At 34.6% G+C, this 25,144-nt stretch overlaps 1 protein-coding gene across 1 annotated transcript in view; it reads left to right on the forward strand.

The window, feature by feature from the left end:
* Nucleotides 1-25,144, forward strand: part of CSMD3 (CUB and Sushi multiple domains 3) — a 1,391,498-nt gene that overhangs the window by 1,237,074 nt on the left and 129,280 nt on the right. The window contains exons 39-40 of the mRNA XM_052651435.1: nucleotides 18,629-18,747; nucleotides 19,837-19,906. Coding sequence (XP_052507395.1) covers nucleotides 18,629-18,747; nucleotides 19,837-19,906 — 189 coding nt within the window. The remainder of the gene's footprint in view (nucleotides 1-18,628; nucleotides 18,748-19,836; nucleotides 19,907-25,144) is intronic.

Here is a 25,144-nt window from a genome sequence, read left to right on the forward strand (position 1 = left end):
TTCTGAATTAGAAAGTTAACGGACTTTTTCAAAATAGAACGTTGTCTTACTTTAAGATTCTGAATTGTTTATTCAATTCAACTACAAAATTATATGTATAAAGTTCTGATGATTTTCATCAGAATTTACAGGTATTGTCTTTTTTTTTAATTGTAAATGCACTTAAGGTTTCCCTTCTTAACAAAAATCTTAAATGCACAATACAGTAGTGTTAACTGTAGGCACTGTATTGTGCAGCAGATTTCTAGAACTTGACTCCCCTTGCTTAAATGAAGCCAGTCGACCAACAGCTCCTCGTTCTCCCTCTTCTCAGCCATTAGAAACCACCATTTTATTGTCATGTCTAATGAGTTTGACTATTCGAGATACTCTGTATAAGTGGTACCATGTAGCATTTGTCCTTCTGTGTCTGGCTTATTTCAGTTTTTCTTATTAAAGAGACTCACCTTTCCATCTCGAGTATTCTCGTCTCGCTCATCAAATATTAGTTGACTGTATATGCAAGGGTTTATTTCTAGGCTCTCAATTCTATTACATTGTTCTATGTGTGCATTTTTATGCCAGGACCATACTATTTAAGTTACAACATCTCTGCAATGCAATTTGAAATCAGAGAGAATTATATTTCTAGTTTTGTTCCTTCTCGGGATTGCTTTCGATATTTGAAGACTTTTGTGGTCCCATATGGAGCTTCCCTGGTGGCTTTGACTATAAAGAATCTGCCTGCGATATGGAGACTAGGGTTCAATCTCTGTATCAGGAAGATCCCCTTGCAAAGGGAATGGTTATCACTCCAGTATTCTTGCCTGGATAATTCCAGAGGCAGAAAACCCTACGATCACAAAGAGTTGGACATGACTAATGCTTTCACTTTCATGAATTTTAAGCCTTTTTTTCCCCCCTATTTATTTGGAAAAAAAAAAAAATTGGAATTTTGGTAAGGATTGTATTGATTCTATAGATGGCTTTGGGCCGTATGGCCACTTTGGAAATACTAGTTCTCCATATTCAATTCAGTTCACTTTAGTTCAGTTGCTCAGTCATGTCCAACTCTTTGTGACCCCATGGACTGGAACATGCCAGCCGGGCCTCCCTGTCCATCACCAGCTCCTGGAGTTTACTCAAATTCATGTCCATTGAGTTGGTGATGCCATCCAGCCATCTCATCCTCAGTTGTCCCCTGCTCCTTGCACTTTCCATCTTTCCCAGCATTAGGTTCTTTTCAAATGAGTCAGTTCTTCCCATTAGGTGGCCAGAGTGTTGGAGTTTCAGCTTTAGCATCAGTCTTTCCAATGAATATTCAGGACTGATTTCCTTTAGGATGGACTGGTTGCATCTCCTTGCAGTCCAAGGGACTCTCAGGAGTCTTCTCCAACACCACAGTTCAAAAGCATCAATTCTTCGGCGCTCAGCTTTCTTCATAGTCCAACTCTCAGATCCATACATGACTACTGGAAAAACCATAAGTTTGACTAGACAGACCTTTGTTGACAAAGTAATGTCTCTACTTTTTAATATGCTGTCTAGGTCGGGTATAACTTTCCTTCCAAGGAGTAAGCAGCTTTTAATTTCATGGCTTCAATCACCATCTGCAGTGATTTTGGAGCCCAAAAAATAAAGTCTGACACTGTTTCCACTGTTTCCCCATCTATTTCTCATAAAGTGATGGGACCGGATGCCATGATCTTCATTTTCTGAATGTTGAACTTTAAGCCAACTTTTTGACTCTCCTCTTTCACTTTCATCCAGAGGCTTTTTGGTTCCTCTTCACTTTCTGCCATAAGGGTGGTGTGTCTGCATATCTGAGGTTATTGTTATTTCTCCCAGCAATCTTGATTCCAGCTTGTGCTTCTTCCAGCCCAGCATTTCTCATGATGTACTCTTCGTATAAGTTAAATATCTCCTTAGTGGGGTAATATTTCGTTTGTGGTAATTTAAGAATCTGTCCACTTGTGAGGGAAGACCGTATTAAATAGAAATAAATATTTTAAAGAACTTCCTTATGTATGCATAAGCCTCCAAAATCACTGTTTGAGCTATAAGAATATAGTAACCTCTGTAAGAGAAAACTGCATATTTTAAATGAATAGAAACAGGACCTTTAAGAAAATTTTTTAAAAATTAGTTTCAATATTTAGAAAAAGCAGAACACTTAACTAGTAGGATACTGGAAAAAATAATGTTGTGTGTGTGTGTATGTGTGCATTACAAATAAGGTAGGTCTAATAACTTTTCTGCATTGAGAAGACACCCATTTTACTGCACATCTTTGGTATTTCATTTCTGACAATCCCTGAAATAAAAGTTCTGCCCACAGGCTAACATAAGGAAGTAATCACATTGGGGAAATAACAGTCTCATAATCACACTATGAATACCAACAACAGATGCAAAAGACATTAACATTTGCTATAAAAAGGACAGATCTTGTGTTTTCTTTCTTTTTAACCAAGAAAGTAGGCTCTTTCTAAGTTCCTAAAGGAATATTTCAAGTTGTAAAGGTTTCAGGAAACATGGCAGGTGTTCTATCTTGGGAAAAAGAAATTTGGCTGAGATTCCTTCTAGCAAGTGAATATTTTCTCTGTCTGATTTTCCTACTCACTCATGAGGTGTTTCAGGGGAAAAAAAAGCAATCTCGATTATCTGATGGCACAAGATATTAGACAGATTGGCCTTGTTTTGTATTTACTTAAAAAGGAAATGCTGACAAGTGGCTGATTTTTGTCATATAGTACAATTTTGCTCCTTTAACTTGGGATCATGTCATTTTAACTTTGAAATGTGTTATTATGATTATGATCATATAAATCTGATGTTCCTTCTGCTCAATTTATCATTCTCATGCCTTAGTCTCATTAATATTTCTAAAGGCCCACTTTGATCATTTCATATCATTATTTTCCTGTTATCTACTGAAAAAAGGCAGCAATTCATTTCCTCTCCTCATCTTCTTATTGCCTCCCAAATGTGAGAATAAATTCACTTTTTTATTTATCAAATTTTAATTGAATAGTTGCTAGATGTTAAGTATACTTTCTAAATGTAAGGGCTACATATTTGTATCAGATCCAGTCCTAAAAAAACAAAGCTTCAGACTAACTGAAAACAAGGACATACAAACAGCAATAATTGCAAAATTACAGTGTAAACACTATAAGTATAGTTTATGTAACTTGATGCTTCTCTGATAATTGTACACTATAGTTATCTCAAAGTCTTATTGAAAATCCAGATAATGAGACTCCACCCCAATAGATCAAGTCAGTCTTTATGAGATTCAGCAAACCATGTGTACTTTCACCAACCTCCCAAGGTTACTCTCACAATGGCTAAAGTATGATATCATATGTAATGTAGACAATGTCACAGAAAAGGTAGTGATCAAAACTCTTAGGTGTTACTCGTGGTAGAGTCAGGGAAGACTTCACCAAAAGACAAATCTAAGTGCTTTTTTTCCAGGTAAGAATTAAAGTATAGATATAGAAATAGCTTGGACTTTTAAGGGACCTCCTAGAATGTAAAAATGTTAGTTGTTTGTCGGGTCTGACTCTCTGCAATCCCATCTCTGTAGCCCTTCAGGCTCCTGAGTCCATGGGATTCTCCAGGCAAGAGTACTGGAGTGGGTTGCCTTGCCCTTCTGCAGGGGATCTTCCTGACTCAGGAGTTGAACTGAGGTCTCCGGCATTGAAGGCAGATTCTTTGTTGTTTGAACCATGAGGGAAGGCCTTCCTAGAATGTAGGTGGACATAAGATAATGTATGCTGGAATCAAACTTAGGTTTCTGTCTTGGCACTGCCATTTGATGGCCTTGTGACATTAGATGATCTCTAAGATTCCCTAAGAATCCAGTTTCCTCACCTGTAATATGTGATAATAGTAGCATGTAACTTGAAAGATTCTATCAGAGTTCAGTGAGATCATCCATACAAAGTGTTTCTCATAGGACCAGGTACATAGCAAACCCTCAGTGGATATCATGCTTTTCTAATAATGAGATGAACCAACATGACTGGAGAGGTTGATGACAGACAAGTTTATTTTGCAGATAGAAGAGATTCAATGAAGGTGTTTCAATTTGAGGAATAAAATAATCAATTTTGTATTTTCAAAGTCTCTTTTATTTTAAAAAGTGATAAATGCATTGCAGGAAGAGAATATGCTGAAGAAAAGGAGTAGCAATGGTTCAAATGAGAAACTCTGAAGATGGTTATTGTGGTTTTGTAAAAGAGGTAGGAAATAATGAGGTCAAATTGAAAGATTTATGGCCAGTTCCGTGTTGGAGATGAGAAAGAGAGAGGTGTAGAGGTTGATTATCATGTTTTGGTGTTTTAATTTTTACTTTAGATCATATCACTTTGTATATGATCATCAGTTCAGTTCAGTCGCTCAGTCGTGTCCGACTCTTTGCGACCCCATGAATCGCAGCACGCCAGGCCTCCCTGTCCATCACCAACTCCCGGAGTTCACTCAGACTCATGTCCATTGAGTCAGTGATGCCATCCAGCCATCTCATCCTCAGTCATCCCCTTCTCCTCCTGCCCCCAATCCCTCCCAGCATCAGAGTCTTTTCCAATGAGTCAACTCTTCGCATGAGGTGGCCAAAGTACTGGAGTTTCAGCTTTAGCATCATTCCCTCCAAAGAAATCCCAGGGCTGATCTCCTTCAGAATGGACTGGTTGGATCTCCTTGCAGTCCAAGGGACTCTCAAGAGTCTTCTCCAACACCACGAGCATCAATTCTTCAGCACTCTGCCTTCTTCACATAGTTTTTCTTTATTTCTTTGGCAAGCTGATTACTTTTTTAGACATTTTGTTTGATTTTTAGAACTCAGACATGAATTAAATAAAGATCAGCATAAGTAATTTTATTTATCTGTAATATTAGACAGCACACCTTGTAGTGGGATCTAGGAACCAAAAGTACTTCCTAATTTAACTAATGATAGTACCAGTTTAGGGATAAGATTTCAAGAATGAAACTCATTCATGTTTGCTATTCAGGGTCTTTTGTGTTTCCATTCAAATGGAAACTAGGAATAAAACTACCATATGATGCAGCACTCCCACTCCTGGACATACACTCTGAGAAATCCACAATTCAGAAAGACATATGTGCCCCACTGTTCACTGCAGCATTATTTACAATAGCCAGGACATGAAAGCAGCCTAAATGTCCATTGAGAGATAAATGGATAAAGAAGTTTTAGTACATATATATAATCGAATACTACTCAGCCATAAAAAGTAATGCAGTTGGGTCTTTCATAGTGATGTGGGTTAACCTAGAGTCTGTCATACAGAGTGGAAGTAAGTCAGAAATAGAAAAAGAAATACCATATATTAATGCATATATATGGGATATATAAAATGGTAGCACAAATTAACATATTCTAAGGGCAAGAATAGAGACACAGATGTAGAGAACAGACTTGTTGACATAGTGGGGGAAGGAGAGAGTGGGACAAATTGAAAGAGTAGTATTGACATATATACACTACCATGTGTAAAACAGATAGTAAGAAGCTGCGGCATAACACAGGGAGCTCAGCTCAGTGCTCTGGGATGACCTAGACGGGTGGGATAGGAGGTGTGGGTGGGTTGGAGGCTCAAGAGGAAGGAGATGTATGTACATTTATAGCTGATCTACATCGTTGTACAGCAGAAATTAATAAAACATTGTAAACCAATTATACTCCGGTTTAAAAAAAAGAATGAAACATATGAAAGGTTCATTTGGTACTGCTGCTAAGTCACTTCAGTCGTGTCCGACTGTGTGCAACACGACATAGACAGCAGCCCACCAGGCTCCCCCGTCCCTGGGATTATCCAGGCAAGAACACTGGAGTGGGTTGCCATTTCCTTCTCCAATGCATGAAAGTGAAAAGTGAAAGAAAAGTCGCTCAGTCGTGTCTGACTCTTAGCGACCCCATGGATTGCAGCCTACCAGACTCCTCTGTCCATGGGATTTTCCAGGCAAGAGTACTGGAGTGGGGTGCCATCGCCTTCTCCGTCATTTGGTACTACTTGCAACATAAGAAAAAAAAAAAAAGGTAGATGGATACAACATTTATATGTATGTAATCATCCAATAATCAGTCAGTAAACTTTATATTTTATAGTCAGCTTATTAGCCTTATTTTTATCCACAAATTCCTTTGGACATGTAACATAACATATTTGCAAGTATAACATAATAGTAGCCAAAATCTTGCCTACCAAACTGGAACACTGAGTACAGGCCTAGTCAACAGACTAAGGATGTACTGTAGAAATTTTGAAGAGAATTCAAGAGATTCATGAAGAAAAGTTCAGTTTGGGTAAAGATTTTTTTTCTGTCAGTAAAAGATGTTAAAAGTTATTGAAGGATTATGTAATCCTTTCTGGAAACTTCTGAATTTAGGAATACACACTTGTCTTCCAAGGTGACTTTGAAAGCTGTTTTCCAAAGGATTTAGAAATGGGTTAAATGCCTTCTCAAAGTTATTTATTTGCCAGTTAGGATTTAGAGGTTAGACAAACTATCATAATCAATAAAAAACTGACTATAAATTCAGTGTTCTCTTAATACATATTCCAGATATGTAATTCAGAAGAAATATTCTGTAGCAGACAAAAATTTAGAATCCCATTTTTACATCTATTCTAATCTTTGATTTCCATAGATGGAAAACATTTGAATTTGAGTAATAAAATTCTAGAAAACAGAGATTAATATTTCTACCTTTTGGTCTTGAAATACTTTTAAAAATCTTTTTCCAGCTTTATTGAGAAATAGTTGACATACATCACTGTTTAAGGTATACAAAAAAGGTGGTTGAGTTTATATATGTTGTGAAATGATTAATACAATAGGTTTAGTTAACATCTATCCGTCTCATATAGATGCAGTAAAAAGAAAGGAAAAAAAGCATTTCTCCTTGTAATGAGAACCTTTAAGATCTACTCTCTTAACAAACATATATCATAGAAAAGTGTTAACTATAGCCATTGCATCATATGTTGCACCTCTAGTTACATTACACTCCTTTTTTACTGGAAAGTTGTACCTTTTGACTACCTTCATGAGTATATTTATTAGTATTTCAAACTGTACTCACTTGAGGTTGTAGTTCCACAAATCAGGGTAAATTTTCTAAGTTAAACACAAAGTGAGATAATAAATATAAATTTGGAAATATTCTCAATTACATTTTTCTGAGATGTTGATATATTCTATTAGTTTTATGCTATTAAATTACCTGATATATAATGAGATAGCTAATATTAATGAAAAGATTTTTTAAAAGTCAGTTTTTCTTTCTGTTAATAAGAAAAGAGATTGGACATTGAAGAGAAAGAAGGCAGGCAGAAGACATGTTTGCCTACCAACTTTGGAAGGCCGCAAATATTTATACCAGAGTTCCAGAGTTTAGAGGATACAGTTTTCTCTGCTTAATCAAGATAAGCTGAAAAACACTTATTAAAAGAGTCTGATTTACATTTTTCTGTTTCCTGATATGAGTGATCATAAGTTGACACAAAGATGCATCATTGTTTGTATTGATAATTGTTCTGGTTTAAGAGTCATGTGTACTACTGTAGTTAGGTGTACTAGTGTTCTGTTTTAGTAGTCATATAAATAGATGTAGATGCTCTGAGTTAGTATATTTTTTCCAACATTGTTCACATTCTTTCTGTTTCCTGATCCACAAGAGCACTAGAAGGTGGGAATCTATTCATCAGTTTGTGTGTGTGTGTGTATTTTAAACATATGTGATTCTGGTTATAATTGTATGTCTTGCATAAATGTATTTGTTGCTAGGGAAAATGTTCCTAGTGCTTGGAATACCATTAACTGTATCAGCGTTGGTTCAATTCAGTTCAGTTTAGTCGCTCAGTCGTGTCTGACTCTGCGACCCTATGAATCACAGCACGCCAGGCCTCCCTGTCCATCACCAACTCCCGGAGTTCACTCAGACTCATGTCCATCGAGTCAGTGATGCCATCCAGCCATCTCATCCTCTGTTGTCCCCTTCTCCTCCTGCCCCTAATCCCTCCCAGCATCAGAGTCTTTTCCAATGAGTCAACTCTTTGCATGAGGTGGCCAAAGTACTGGAGTTTCAGCTTTAGCATCATTCCCTCCAAAGAAATCCCAGGGCTGATCTCCTTTAGAATGGACCAGTTGGATCTCCTTGCAGACCAAGGGACTCTCAAGAGTCTTCTCCAACACCACAGTTCAAAAGCATCAATTCTTCGGCGCTCAGCTTTCTTCACAGTCCAACTCTCACATCCATACATGACCACTGGAAAAACCATAGCCTTGCCTAGACGGACCTTCTTCCACAAAAAGAACCTGTAGTTTCTAGTTGCTCTGTCACTTGAATTCAGGTCCAGCCTCATCATTTTGAAATGATCATTTGATTGTAACACGCATATGCAGTTTTCCTCATACTTCCTATTTATGGAGGCACACTTTTAAATCCCACTAAAGAAAAATCCAGTACCTTCCCTGGTAGCTCAAGCAGTAAAGAGTCTGCCTTCAGTGAAAGAGGCCCTGGTTCGATCCCTGGGTTGGAAAGATCCCGTGGTGAAGGAAATGGCAATCCACTCCAGTGTTTTTGCCTAAAAATCCCATTGACAGAGGAACCTGGCAGGCTACAGTCCATGTGGTCGCGAATAGTCGAACACGTCTGAGCCTCTTCACTAGCACCTAATGGAAAATTCTAGAGGGACTGTGAACATTTATAAATCAATGAACAGTTTTTGGTCTTGAACTTATAAAATGAACTTATTTTAAAAGGGGAAACTATATAGTAATGGTATTTGAAAATTTAGGGGTGCTCAAAGATCTCAGTATGTAGTCTCTGAGGAAAACGAAGGTAATGTCACCATAATGAATAATTTTTTCCCTCCTCCCACACCTGAGATCATTCATTATATCTACTAATAATAATTTTGCTGTAAATCTTATAAAAATTCAGGTGGCCTGAAAACATCTTTCCATCTTGTGCAATAGTTGGACGACTAGTCTGAATACCCAAATTATAAAAATAGTTGTGAAATAGTCAATGCTCAGGAATGTATTCATTTAAATGTAGTTTATAAATAACAAAAGGTTTCAATTCAACACAATACTTATTTTATTGCTTTCCTTCCTTGAGCAATATGCTTAAGACCTAATGCATTAGGTCTTAAGTTTATTTTTATAACCATAAAAAATGGGCTAGTTAGATAATTGATTATTTGTGAAAAAATAGTGACTGTAAGATTAATTATATTTTTACCTAAACTGTCTTATTCTACTTCATGCATACCATCTTGTAACTATTAATTTTAGAAACACCTTCTGTCCAAGTTAAATTGTTAATGTTTGTCATTTCTAATTTAAATTGCTATTAACCTAGACTATATTACATGCAAGTATGTGTAATTGATCTTTATAAACACATTTCACTCCTTAAGCCTGTAAGGCCATTCTAGTTTTGGCATAGTTTACTCTTATCCGAATTTATTTCATGATCATCTCATTGATTTTTCATGTCTTTGTGGTATTGATTGAGAGCTGGTTCTAAGAGAGTTTCTGAATTCATAAAACATTGTGTTTGTGTAGCTGTAAAGTTTCTGTAGTTATATCTTGAGCTATTATAGTAACACTGCTCCTGGTCTTCTGGATTTTCTTATAGAAGCTTCTCTTTGTAAGTCAATCACAAAACTGAAGGTACTTAAGTTTGAAGCTTTATGTAAATCTTTATATGTGTTTTCTATATTACTAGAATATTTATGTGAGATCTATCAGTCTTAAACATACAGAGACGTGCTTTCATAACAATAGAAAATATATATATCCTTTATCTAGAATCCAAATGTACAACCTAACTTCCATGCTTAAAAGCATTCAGTAATGCTAGTTAACATTTTTTGAGGGCATCCTATGTTCCTGAAACTATCTAGGTGTTATACATGTATTGTTTTCTTTATGCATCAAAGTATTCATGTGAAGTTGGTATAATTTTGAATCTATTTTATAGATGAGGAAACTGAGACATAGAGATTATCTCAGATTTTACCAAGAAAAGGCAAGAAACTAGTGGAACCAAGATGCACACAGAGTACAGAAGTTTTGTTCTTAATAACTCTGAATTTTACCTCCATTAACCACAGTAGGAAAATACAACCTTCTACATTGATTAAGATTACACGATTGTTTACATAGTCTATATCCTGTCTCCCTTTTCAGCTTCATTTTTAACTGCCCTTCCAAAAATACTATAATATGTTTTACAAAAAATGCTCCCCTTTTTTTCCATAAAAGAAGGAAAAATAACTTGAAACATTATCCACTTAACATGCCAAGCCAGCATACTCACCTTCCCTTTCGTTATGAACTGATAAAATATATTGTTTTTTGGACTCACATAGGTTAGTTCCTATGAAATAATTATTTAAATAGAAGACAGCCTTCATATATTGTGATTTTTCTGCTACACTGAAGCCATCTTTTAAAACAACCCCCTCTCTAGCTCCACCCAGAATTTCTTCAGAGCATGGTTGCTTATGTTGCTAATTGATCTTTGCATTTCCAGCATGTGTGTTAACACAGTAAGACTATACAATTGGCACCAGTAATTGCTCATGTAATGAGTGAATGGTCCCTACATGCCAGATTCTATTTATCATTTTACTTATCTTTATTCTTTAGACTAAAATTTTATAAGTAGAATCTATCACTGGGGTTTCCCAGGTGGCTCAGTAGTAAAGAATCTGCTTGCCAATGCAGGAGACGCAAGAGACATGGGTTCGATCACTGGGTGGGAAAGAGCCCCTAGAGTAGGAAATGGCAACCCACTCCAGTATTTCTTGCCTGGAAAATTCTGTGGACAGAAGATTCCTGACAGGCTACAGTCCATGGGGGCACAAAGAGGCAGACATGACTGAGCGACTGAGCACACACACAAACACACATCTATTACTGAGTACTCAGTTTTTCAGAATACTGCTAGGTCAAATGTTAAAAATAGGTAAACATAAGTAAGAAAATATGAGAATCAGGGTAAACATGAACAAAGCCTGTACCACATATTTCTAAACTTACACTGCTACTCGTCGGTGACTTTTTTTTTTTAATTTATTTTAATTGGAGGCTAATTACTTTAAAATATTGTGGTGCTTTTTGCCATACATTCACATGAATCAGCCATGGGTGTACATGTGTTCCCCATCCTGAACCTCCCTCCCGCCTCCCTCCCCATCCTATCCCTCAGGGTCATCCCAGTACACCACCCCTGAGCACCCTGTCTCATGCATGGAACCTGTACTGGTGATCTGTTTCACATATGATAATATACATGTTTCAATGCTGTTCTCTCAAATCATCCCACTCTTGCCTTCTCCCACAGAGACCAATAGTCTGTTCTTTACAGCTGTGTCTCTTTTGCTGTCTCACATGTAGGGTCATCATTACCACCTTTCTAAATTCCATGTATATGCATTGATATACTGTATTGGTGTTTTTCTTTCTAACCTACTTCACTCTGTATAATAGGTTCCAGTTTCATCCATTTCATTAGAACTGATTCGAATGCATTCTTTTTAATAGCTGAGTAATATTCCATCATGTACCACAGCTTTATTATCCATTTGTCTGCCGATGGACATCTGAGTTGCTTCCATGTCCTGGCTATTGTAAACAGTGCTGTGATGAACACTGGGGTACATGTGTCTCTTTCAATTCTGGTTTCCTTGGTGTGTATGCCCAGCAGTGGGATTGCTGGGTCATATGGCAATTCTATTTCCAGTTTTTCAAGGAATTTCCATACTGTTCTCCATAGTAGCTGTGCTAGTTTGCATTCTGACAAACAGTGTAAGAGGGTTTCTTTTTATCTGCACCCTCTCCAGCATTTATTGTTTGGAGACTTTTCGATAGCAGCCATTCTGACCGGCTCGAGATGTTACCTCATTGTGGTTTTGATTTGTATTTCTCTGATCATGAGTGATGTTGAGCATCTTTTCATGTGTTTGTTAGCCATCTGTATGTCTTCTTTGAAGAAATGTCTGTTTAGTTCTTTGGCCCATTTTTTGGTTGGGTTGTTTATTTTTCTGGAATTGAGCTGCAGGAACTGATTGTATATTTTTGAGATGAGTTGTTTGTCAGTTGCTTCATTTGCTATTATTTTCTCCCATCCTGAAGGCTGTCTTTTCACCTTGCTTATAGTTTCCTTTGTTGTGCAAAAGCTTTTAAGTTTAATTAGGTCCCATTTGTTTATTTTTGCTTTTATTTCCATTACGCTGGGAGGTGGATCATAGAGGATCCTGCTATAATTTACATCAGAGTGTTTTGCTTATGTTTTTCTCTAGGAGTTTTATAGTTTCTGGTCTTACATTTAGATCTTTAATCCATTTTGAGTTTATTTTTGTGTATGGTGTTTGAAAGTATTCTAGTTTCATTCTATACAAGTGGTTGACCAGTTTTCCCAGCACCACTTGCTTTTGAAGTCAAAATTGTTCTGTCTGAAAAACTTTATTTATAGACATTTATGTTACATGTTGTTATTCAGTCACTCAGTCATGTCCTACTCTTTGCAACCCCATGGACTGTGACATGCCAGGCTTCCCTGTCCTTCACTATCTCCTGGAGTTTGCTCAAATTCATGTCCATTGGGTTGGTGATGCTATCTAACCATCTCATCCTCCAGTGCGCTTTTCTCCTGCCTTCAATCTTTCCCAGCACCAAGGTCTTTTCCAATGAGTCGGTTGTTTACATCAGGTGGCCAAAGTATTGGAGTTTCACTTCAGCGTCAGTCCTTCTAATGAATATTTAGGGTTTATTTCCTTTAGGATTGACTAGTTTGATCTCCTTGCTACCCAAGGGATTCTCAAGAGTCTTTTCCAGTGCCACAGTTCAAAAACATCCATTTTTTAGCTTTCAGACTTCTTTATGGTCCAACTCTCACATCCGTACATGACTACTGAAAAAACAATAGTTTTGACTGTAAGGACCTTTGTTGACAAAGTAATATCTCTGCTTTTTAATATGTTGTCTAGGTTTGTCATAGCTTTTTTTCAGAGGAGTATGCATCTTTTAATTTCATGGCTGCGGTCACCATCTGCAGTAGTTTTTGAACCCAAGAAAATAATATCTGTCACTGCTTCCTCTTTTCCCCCTTCTGTTTGCCATGATGTGATGGGGCCAGATGCCATGATCTTAGCTTTTAGAATGTTGAGTTTTAAACCAGCTTTTTCTCTCTTCCTCCCTCATTAAGAGGCTTTTAGTTCCTCTTCACTTCCTGCCATTAGAGTGGGATCATCTGCATATCTGAGTTTGTTGGTATTTCTCCCAACAATCTTGATTCCAGCTTGTGCTTCATCCAGGCGAGCATCTTGCTTGATGAACTCTGCATATAAGTTAAATAAACAGAGTTAAAATATACATGTAAATATTACATAATAATATGTGACAAGTTTTCTTTAGTATATTAGTTAATACAAGGTACATTCTGTTGAAAAAGTCTGTATACTTATCATTGTTGATTTCTCCAAGTCCTGCAACTAGTAGCCCAGCTCATATTGAATTCATCCTTTATCACAAACGTCTACATTATTCTCAAGCCATTATTTTATAATGATAATTATTAAATGCCAAGTGATAATTCTAACATATTAAAAAATCATTAAATGTGGTGTAAACCTAATAATAATAGTTATTTTCTATCCATTATTTAGAGAAAAATTTTAAATTGAAGACCTGCAATATTTTTAAAATAAGATCTTCACTATCATTGAATACAAGCACTGGTCCAAAGACATATGATTCAGTTCCTGTTGATTTCTCTTGCATGCATGCTATGTCACTTCAGTCACGTCCGATTTTTTGCAGCCCTATGGACTGTAGCCTGCCAGGCTTCTCTGTCCACAGGAGATTCCCCAGGCAAGAATACTGGAGTGGGTTGCCATGCCCTCCTCCAGGGGATCTTCCTGACCCAGGGATTGAACCTGTGTATCTTAAGTCTCCTGCATTTGCAGGAAATAAATCCAGGATTTTTGGTTATTTTCAATAAATTTGTACATGGGTTGTCATATCAAATTCATAAAGTGTTGTTTTTTTTCCTTTTTACATAACAGTCTTACTGGGAGTCTTAGCAATAATTAAACTTTCTTCTCTCCCTTTCTCCCTATCTCATTGCATTAAGGACTTATTAAAATCATTATGGAATACTATAGTATATATTCAAAATGATCAAATATAAATGTTATGATTTACACCATTTTCTCCTTCAGATTGCTTTGTAAACAAAATTAGAAAGAATATTTTTGTTTACAAATAAATTTTTGAAATTGGAGGACTGAGGTTTTAATGTTGACAGCCAGGGTAACTGCCCACAGTAATTTAATAGCATATATAATTAATTCTGTTCAACTTTTGATGTGGATTTTTCCTTGTATTCATTTCTGTTTGTTTTTGGCTATAGCACTTAATTCATTGAACCAATTCCCATTAAAAAAGTTCTCTCAAAGAGCATCTTTGATTGCCAGACACATAATTTTATAAAATTTATACCCTTAAAGATGAAAATGACTCAATATATTGATTGGCTAAGCTTAGTCAAACAGGAGAGAGCTGTTTGAAACATTTTACAAATACCTTTTCTTTGTTGATTCCTGCAAATAACCTACTGGTATTGTTACTTAGAAAGCAATGAAAAATAATAAAGAAGACATTTTTAAACTACTGAATTTAATCACTCAGTTTTGTAAATTTAAAAAATGACTTATAAATATGAACTGCAGTTTTTTAAAGATATTTCTGTTTTATTTTCTTTAGTGCATGTAAAATAATTGAATGCAAAAAAAATGAGAGGGGTTGTTAATATATGACTTCTCTTTCTTATCTAATTACTTCATTACCTTATTTCCTTCCCTGAGACAATATTATTAATGATTGAAATATATTTTTATACCCCCAAATTCTCTACTAATTCTACTTTATCTACTAGATTTTATTGTTATTATTCAGTCACTCAGTCTTGTCTCTTTGCAACTCCATGGACTGTAGCACGCCAGGCTTCCCTGTCCTTTACTGTCTCCCACAGTTTGCTCAAACTCATATCCATTGAGTCAATGATCCCATCCAACCATGTCATCCTTTGTCACCCACTTCTCCTCCTGCCTTCAGTCTTTCCCCGTATCAGGGAAAAGGAAAGATACATCCATCTACTACATAAGTGACATTATTATTTGCATTCCATGGTGGCTCAGATGGTAAAGCATCTGCCTACAATGCGGGAGACCTGGGTTCAATCCCTGGGTCAGGAAGATCTCCTGGAGAAGGAAATGGCAACCCACTCCAGTATTCTTGCCTGGAAAATCCCATGGATGGAGGAGCCTGGTGTGCTACAGTTCATGGGGTCGCAAAGAGTCAGACACGACTGAGCAACTTCACTTCACTTCACTTCATATAAGTTTTAGAAATGCAGGAATATATAAGAAAGTGCATAAAAATCACCAATAATTTCATATCAAGAATCTTAACTACTGCTAATATTTCACATATTTACTTTTGGTCAGTTTTCTCTGTGATTATTTGCTTATAAGAATTTTTAACGTACAAAATTATTATTACATAATCTATAGAGTTTATATTATGTTTTAAGTTAAAACTCTTTCATAAATATTTTGCTATATATACATACATTATGGAAAAAAATCTCTCTTAAAAATGAGTCTCATTATTTTGTGGCATAACTGTGCAATATTTTCTTTATCCTCCCAGAGGAGAAAATCAACACTTGGGGAAATTAGTTGTTTTTTATGTATATGACCCTGACTAGAGTTCTTGATAGAAAGAAAAGAGAAATGAACATGTACTGAATTTAGCCTTCTTAGCAAAAATGATCACATAAATGACCTTAATGGTAAAGGATAATAAATGTATTGTTCAGAACATCCAATATACTACTTTTCCTTGTTCTAAAGTAAACTCCAGGAGTTGGTGAGGCCTGGCATGCTGCAGTCCATAGGGTCACAAAGAGTCGGACACAACTGAGTGACTGAACTGAAATGAAATGAACTGAAAAGGAAAGTGAAATCATATTGACCAGATGTATATGTTTATATCATAACTGTTCTATTTGGTTAATCATTCTTAGAAAGCTTTCTATAAAATCAGATGAATTTAATGTATAAGACCCATTAGTGGATGTTGAATGAGATGAAAGTAAATGTAACACCATTTTTGTCTTTTCTTGGATTTCAAAAGTTATATGGAAAGTGAGACATTAACTCTTAAAATTTTAAAAGTAGGCCACAATTTAAGGATAACTTAACTTTCCTGGTTCTATAAATTCAAGATTACAAAAGATCAAGAAACGTGGAGCTTGACATATGGTTAGAGACCTAGCTAATTGCAGCACCAGCATTGAAATTCTAGTCTATATGACTCAGTCTCCTTTAGGACTGCCTCAAGTGCATTCCTAAATGACCAGTTTACTCCTCATCTTTACTACCTTACTTCCCAATCTAACCACAGCTCTACCCAGTCACTGCTTTTATTTACTTTTCTATCCTTTAATTTGTACCTATTCTCACCATTATGTTATTAGATAAAATTTCTTCCATTTGCAAAGGCAGATATTTGTATTTATTAAGAAATATAATAGAATGATCTTTCTTTCTTTTTCTATTCATTCATCTTTACGAAGAATGTTTATTGAGTGCTTCCTTAGGACTGTGTGCTTTAAGCCACCTTTATGAAATTTATATTCTCAGAAGGGGATAAATATTGAATAACTAATTACATAATTATTCATTATTAATTTATGTCAAATGCAACAAAGATGATGGATGGGGTGGTGTTAAGTATGATGGCATCTATCAGAGAGAAATAACATGGTCAAGGAGTGAAAGAATCTATATGATATTGTCATACTTTTTGTTGTTATTCAGTCACTAAGTCATGTCCAACTCTTTGCAACCTTCTGGACCATGGCATGCTAGACTTTCCTGCCCTTCACTGTCTTCTGGAGTTGCTTTCCTGAATCTTTGATGCCATCCAACCATCTCATCTTCTGTTGCCCTCTTCTCCTCCTGCCCTAAATCTTTCACAGCATCACGGTATTTTCCAATGAGTCAGCTCTTTGCATAAGGTGGCCAAAGTATTGTTATTCTTTAGAATTTAGGTTTTAATGCTTTTTTAATAAATGATTATATACCATGAATATTTATAATGAGTATACACACACTCACATAATGATTTTGGAGTGGTGACTGCTTCCTCTCATCCATTCCGATCTGTATTGCATGCATGCTAAGTTGCTTCAGACATATTCAACTCTTTGCAACCCTGTGCACCATAGCCCACTAGACTCCTCTGTCCATGGGTTTCTCTAGGCAAGAATACTGGAGTGGGTAGCCATTTCCTCCTCCAGGGGATCTTCCTGACCCAAGGATTGTACCTGGGTCTCTTACCTCTCCTGCATTGGCAGACAGGTTCTTTACCACTAGCTCCACCTGGGAAACCATCAGATATGTATTAGATTAGCTCAAAATGTGAACTATAGAGAAATAGATAACAAACATTGGCTCCTATTAAAGATAAAAAAGTTTTTGATAGTAATATATTCACATGCTTAAAAAATGTTTTGGCAAAAACATCGAACAATTTTTGAGCTTTTAAATGAATAATTTTAGAAATAAGGCCATTTGCAGAAACATGGATTGACCTAGAGATTATCATACTAAGTGAAGTAAGTCAGAAAAAGGCAAATACTGGATGGCGCCACTTATATGTAAAACCTAAAATATGACACAAATGAACTTATCTATGAAACAGACTCAGACATGGATAACAAACTTGTAGTTGTCAAGAGAGAGGGAGGGTAGGATGGACAGAGTAGCAATTTGAGGTTTGTAGATGTAAACTATTTTATAAAAAATGAATAAACAATAAGATCCTGATGTATAGCACAGAGAACTGTATTCAATATCCTGTGATAAACCATACTGGAAAATAATATAAAAAAGTGTATATATATATATAATATATATAATAACTGAATCACTTTGCTATACAGCATAAATTAGCACAACATTGTAAGTCAAATATACTTCAATAAGAAATGCTAAACTAAGTGAAACATTTTAGAAAAACATTTTACTTTTAGTATGCTTTTATTTTTTATACTGAAAAATAAGTTGTTAATGTAAAAATAATGGAAGTGTTTTGAATTATCATCTCCATTTCAAAAAAAGGTATCAAGTGATATGGACAAGATAGTAAATATTTTTTTAGTCATTTTTCTTAGAATGTTTTACATATAGAATTCCATTTTATTATCACACTAAACTATTATTTTTATTTAGCAAGTTTCTTTTTAGGAATTTTTACTTGTATCATAGAAGATGTTTAGGCTGAGAATTAAAGAAGAGTTTAGGTATAATCACACAGCTAATTAATGGTTGGTGCCATGAAAATTCAAATAGTTCTGTGGTGTAGTTCCGAAGCACATTGCTGTAACCATATACAGTTAAATCTTATTCACAGAATATCCTTAATGTCTCAGTGTAAATCTAGTTTTAATGACATCAATATTCAATTTTGGTAATTTAGGCATGATTTAAGCATTTGAAAGTTACATTTTACTGCTAATTATTCTTAGCTATTGGTTTGGATTCCTGTCCTGAACCACAGACTCCTAGCAGTGGGATTAAAATTGGAGACAGATACATGGTTGGTGATGTAGTATCCTTTCAGTGTGATCAAGGCTATTCTCTTCAGGTAGGTCTATTTTAAAATTTTAGCTTTGAATTTCATTACCCTTTCAGAATATTTTAGCAAATTAATGATTAATAATATAGAAGTTATAAAACAATACTTATCTCAGGCTGCATAATTTAACATTATTAAATCAAAAGGTATTCAATTTGTCAATGAGGTATTTGTGAGAGAAATTGCTGGAATGGACTAAATTGTTTTGTTTGCAAGTAATCAAAGATGATTTTGAAATCAAAATAAATGTTTCCCTTTCTCTCTGTACACATAAGATGTAAAAATTGAACTCCTAGATTTTCAGAATTTGCAAATAAAAATGAAAGTGCTACTTAAAGCATTGAATAAAGCTTCCGTGATAATAAATTCCCCAGATTCATAAAAAAATGACTACAAATAAGTTTTGCTAAAACTATGGAGTTACAATGTAAATTATCAATTCATGTGTTTATATTAATCTTTTGCAAGTTTTTTAAACGGTCTGAATTTATGGACTCATAAAAATCTCCGTAAAGCATAGACCTATTAAGAAATTAAGGAAAAAAAAATGAGACAGAAACTATTTCACATATTAAATCAATAAATTCCTTAGAGGAAATAAAATTTAAAATGAATGATTTATAGTCTTTAAACTTTTATCCCAAATTATTAGTCTCAGTAGAACATTAAGTTTTTCTAGACTCTATATAAATTTAATATACTTTAGTTGACTTTTCATATTTTTATAATAGAATTTTATAATCATTTTTATCTATCTCACCTTGAATATTACAGCACTTTATTGTAAACCACTATATATATGACCATTTCCCTTGTGTAATTAATGCAGTACCTTAGTGGAACATGTTTTGGTAGAACAATGTTAAAACAATTTTAATGTGATATAGAGTCTTAATTTTTCTACCAAAATCTTATTTTTTTTACATTTTAACACAAGTGTATATAATTACCTTCCTTGTTTTAAGTCACACTAAGATTTTCAATAGTATTAAAAATATTACAATGCAATATATTGTTTTCATAAGTATCATTCACTATCCTATGTTATATTTAGACTTTTAAAAATGTGTACTGAACTGCTCTGTCTTGTTTATATAGGGCCATTCTCATATTACATGCATGCCTGGACCTGTAAGAAGATGGAATTATCCAATCCCAATTTGTTTGGGTGAGTTAAAGGACTATAAATTATTTATTAGATATTTTAAAGATATACCTTGTATATGTTGTTTTTCAAACATAAAGTTTGCCTGTTGCAGGTTTTATGAAAATTATATTCCCAGATAAATGTTTCAATTTTTTTTTTTAATTTTAAAGTTTTACATTTTTTGGTCCCAAAGTAATTATCAATGTATGGCTTAAAACTACAAATTGAGAAACGGTATTAGGTTTTCTGATTCCCAGAGAGTTTTCTCAGTATAATATTATAGAACTACTCATACTCATAGATCAGGAAAACAAGTAAATATTATATTTCTTACTCTTGAGCCAAAATAGGTAAGAAAGCTAGAGTCTACCAAAAGGAGCATGACACCCCATGAGATGTATGATGTATCAAAAGAATACTTGAGACTTTGAAATTCGAACCCAAATATTTACCCTAATTTAATGCAGCTTCCAGTTATTTCTATCTACCTTAATGTTTCTCGTTTTTAAGATTCTGGTGTCTGTATGCTACCATTAATATTCTGGGCTCTATAGAGTATGAAAAGAAAGTGTGAGTTATGATTTCCATCATTAAAACATGATTTGTAGAAATAAATGAAATGAAATAGGAGAGTGATTTAGTGTTTAATGCCATTGAATACCTGATGGAATTTAAGAAAGATGAGAATGGTGTTGACTGAAGTCATTGGGAAATATAGTCAGTCAATAAAATTTACAAAGGGTATTGAATGAAAGATGTAATTAAATGAATGAAGAAGATTACCCTTTCTGAGTAGGGAAAAAATAAAAGAATTGGTGTGACCTCAATACCTACCAATTTACAGTGAACAAACCTGTAATATATTAATATCCTTGGGCTCGTGTAACAAAATGCTATAGACTAAATGACTTCAACGACAGAAATTTATTTTGTCACATTTCTAGAAGCTAGAAGTTCAAGGTCAAGGTGGTGGCAGGGTTGTATTTTTGGAGTACCTCTTTCCTTGACTTGTAGAAGATGATCTTCTCCCTACATCTTGACATGGCCTTTTCACTGTGAGAGAGCTCCCCGATAATACACTGGTACTATTAGATTAGAGCTCCCTACCCTCATGACTTTATTTAACTTTAACTATCTCCTTAAAAGAGATATCACTTATCTCCAAATGCAGTCACATTTGGGAGTTAGGGCTTTAACATGTGAATATTAGGAGGACACAATTCAGTCTGTGATGCCTATGTGCCATATGCACAATTTTTGTTAGAGAGTACTGGAAATTAATGTTTGAGTAAAGATGTCTTTTATTGACAAACAATAATAAAAGCATTCAGACTTTAGATTGGATGACAATTTTGGAAGGATTTATTTATTTAGGTATTATAAATAATTTATGCATATAATACCAATTACAAATTACATACATACATATAGTAACTATTACAAAAATATATATATATACAGATAATGTCATTTATGTAAGTGTTATGAATATGGGGTATGTATATATCCAATTAAGTATAAAATTGAGATGCTAAAGACAAAAATAATATATATATATATATATATATATATTTTGCTGATATGAAAGCAGAGAGTTTTGGTCTGTTATTCATTACTGTCCTTTACTGCCAAGAACAGTTAGTATCTTAAGTACATATCCAATAAATACTGTTGAGTGAACAAATTAAAGTTTTGAGATTCTACAGTATGTATAGTTTTTATAATGTCTTTCTTGACATTCACTTAGAAATATTTTCTCCATCATAGCATGTTTCCAAAAATTTTATTTTTTAAATGGCTTTATAGCACATCAGTTCAGTTCAGTTCAGTTCAGTCGCTCAGTCATGTCTGACTCTGCGACCCCATGAATCGCAGCACGCCAGGCCTCCCTGTCCGTCACCAACTCCTGGAGTTCACTCAGACTCACGTCCATCGAGTCAGTGATCCCATCCAGCCATCTCATCCTCGGTCGTCCCCTTCTCCTCCCGCCCCCAGTCCCTCCCAGCATCAGAGTCTTTTCCAATGAGTCAGCTCTTCGCATGAGGTGTCCAAAGTACTGGAGCTTCAGCTTTAGCATCATTCCTTCCAAAGAAATCCCAGCGCTGATCTCCTTCAGAATGGATTGGTTGGATCTCCTTACAGTCCAAGGGACTCTCAAGAGTCTTCTCCAACACCACAGTTCAAAGGCATCAATTCTTTGGCACTCAGCCTTCTTCACAGTCCAACTCTCACATCCATACATGACTACTGGAAAAACCATAGCCTTGACTAGACATCTAGGACCTTAGTCGGCAAAGTAATGTCTCTGCTTTTGAATATGCTATCTAGGTTAGTCATAACTTTTCTTCCAAGGGGTAAGCGTCCATAGCATAGTCTAATTTGTATAGTTATTCTCTTTTGTTAGCTTAGTTTTTTGTCTTTTTGATATACGTTTATACACCTTTAGTTCATATTTATACATTTATACACATTTCTTTCAAAGTGTTCTTCACATGCCTTCTTGCAGATATCTTATTGTTTACTTAGGATCTTACATGAATAGATAAATTTTGTTATTGAATAACTATTTAAAAATTCTACAAATATCATCAAATTGCTTTAGAAAGTTGTATCAATTTAAATATCACTCAGTTATGATATGGTAATTTCCATTTTGCTGTATTATTAGCTTCGGTTATTACTCTTAACAAATTGCTTAGTTTTTAGGTAAATATTGTGTTTTGATTAAATTTATATTCCATTGAATATTGTTAACAAGGGAAGTATTAGATGGAAATGATATTTCAATGAAATTAAACTAGAAATTTTAAATTTAAATCAGCTAAATTTGTATGAAACTGTATTAAATACTGATCATATTTTGATGTGCAATGTATCTACATTTTAATTTCAGCTAAGGTGCAATAGCTTTGCATGGCAAGTATATTATTCTGTTTGCTTATCTGTTGTATGGAATAGTAATAGGCCCATTATGAGAACGAAGTGAGAGAACACATTAAAATATTTAACACCAAACCTGAAATACACAGGGTGTCCACGGTGGTATTATAATGAGAAATATGCAACAACTTAAGGGTCCAATAATGGGAAAAGGGGAAGTGAACATTATAATGGAATATTTAATAACATGAACAAAGTTTACAATATGTAGTCAAATATAAAAATTCTTAAAGTGATTCTCAGTATCATCCTGTTTTCTTTATATATGTAGTGTATAAACACACATGCATGAATGTATGCTTTTCTGCAGAGAAATAAAGAATTATAAAGGTAGACAGGTTATCTATGGGTAGTGGAATTACAGAGCACTGTTATTTATTTTCTACTCAATTTTTATATTTTATAAATTTTGGACAGTAAACTTATACCATATTTGACAAAATGTTAGAATTGATATCATGACTATATTTTAAGGAGAAACTGAAGGCAAGAGGCTGAATGCCTTAAAACTGTAGTCATCAGGCCTCAAGGTTACAATCTCATAAACTGAAAAATAAACAGTCAGCCAGATATTGTGGTAGAAGAAAGGAAAAATCACTTGAGATTTCTATGTAATAGAGATAAATCTGAAGGAAAAATCAAAGATGATTTTATCTTGGAGGACTATGCTGTTGTTGTGTCCTTAAGAAAAAAAGCATATAATAGGGCTCAAAAGAGTCTCCTATGAAACGGCTGGTGAAGCACAGTGTTGTCATTAAGGCCTAGGTGTGCATGAGCTTGCAGAGTCACTGAGAAAATAGGCAGGGGTGTGGACCTGAAGGCAGATGCAGTGTTTGTATTCTTCTTGTTTTCATGGTTTGTTACTATTTTTCTTTCTCTTTCACTATCTGTTTTTTTGTATTCTTTCTTTCTTCCTTCTCTGATTTTGAGATTTACACTCTAGCAATGTGGGCAATGCAGAGGACAGGATTTTGAGATCATTTCTAAAGAGATGGAAAGTAGCAGAATTACAGGGACAGGGAGTAACTCAAACACTTGAGATTGTGAAGGCAAGAAAGCAAAAGAGAGTCCTTGTGTTCTTTCACTTAAAATTCAGAATAAAGCAAAACAAATATACAATTGCATTCTTTCCAGGAACTTTAAAAGTACTTTTGATTGGCCAAAATATTGTCTCTATAATTCCCAGTTATTGGATTGTGTAATAAATATATATAGATAATCAAATTTTAGGAAAATTAATTGGTAAACATTAATGGTTTATATATGTTGAAAACTGTTCTGGTTTAAAGATGGATGAGCTGAGATTTGAGAAGGATGGAAAATATACAGGTGTATTACACAGTGATAATTACAACTTTTAAAGAAAGGTTGACATGCAGATTAACTACAAGGTTATATATATCCCCTTAGTAAAATCTGCTTGATTCATAATTTATTCAGCTCACATAGCTAAAGATAGCTATCAAACTAGCTACTGATATCACATAGAACATTGATAAACTTTCTACTGAATTTGCCTTTATGATCTATAAGCTGAAGTTTGAATATATCTATTTGTTGCTGTTCATAATAATAAATGAATGAAGTTGCAGATACTTTTACAAGTAACTTTCTAACCTGATGTGCAATCATGAAACCTGATTCTTCAACCAACAACTGAGATGTGTATTTTAGTCCTTCTGTGACAAAAGGATAAAAATGTACACTAAGAGGAAAGAATTAGCTTCTAGACTGCAGTTCTCTTATTACATGTTAAATAATTCTATATAATCATGTAAAATTAAAACTTGGGTAATTATCTGTTCTTATAGTTTATGGTTAGCTCATTTATAATAAATCAGAATAATAGGGACTCTAAAAAAGTATAAATTTATCCCAAAATTCTCAAATATGGGGGCATCTTTTTACTTATGTTATACTCCCCTATTTTTTATCTAGATTATTTTAGGATAAAGTGAGGCCATATCTTATGGTCTATGAATCCCTTGCATATTATCAATGGAAACCAGTATTTTACTTAAAAACCTTTAGCCTCCTCACAAAAATAGGAAAAGAGGAAGACTGCGAAATGAAACTCTCCTCACTACAATACTTAAAATGAGTGTAGCTGGCTTGATTTTATTCTAAATTGTATCATCTTTTGAATGAATCAAAACATTTCTAGATGTACTTTGGATCAAAAATGTACTGCTCACTATGGAAAAGGATCTGTGCTTCTTGTTTGATTGTATTCACTGCACATGAACTACTCTTCTCTGTTCAGTAATTGATTTAGCTTGTATTTACAGCTGAGGAAGGAAATACATTATCCTTTTATGT

Source organism: Budorcas taxicolor, chromosome 14, assembly GCF_023091745.1.
Source record: "Budorcas taxicolor isolate Tak-1 chromosome 14, Takin1.1, whole genome shotgun sequence".
NCBI classification, from domain to species: Eukaryota; Metazoa; Chordata; class Mammalia; order Artiodactyla; family Bovidae; genus Budorcas; species Budorcas taxicolor.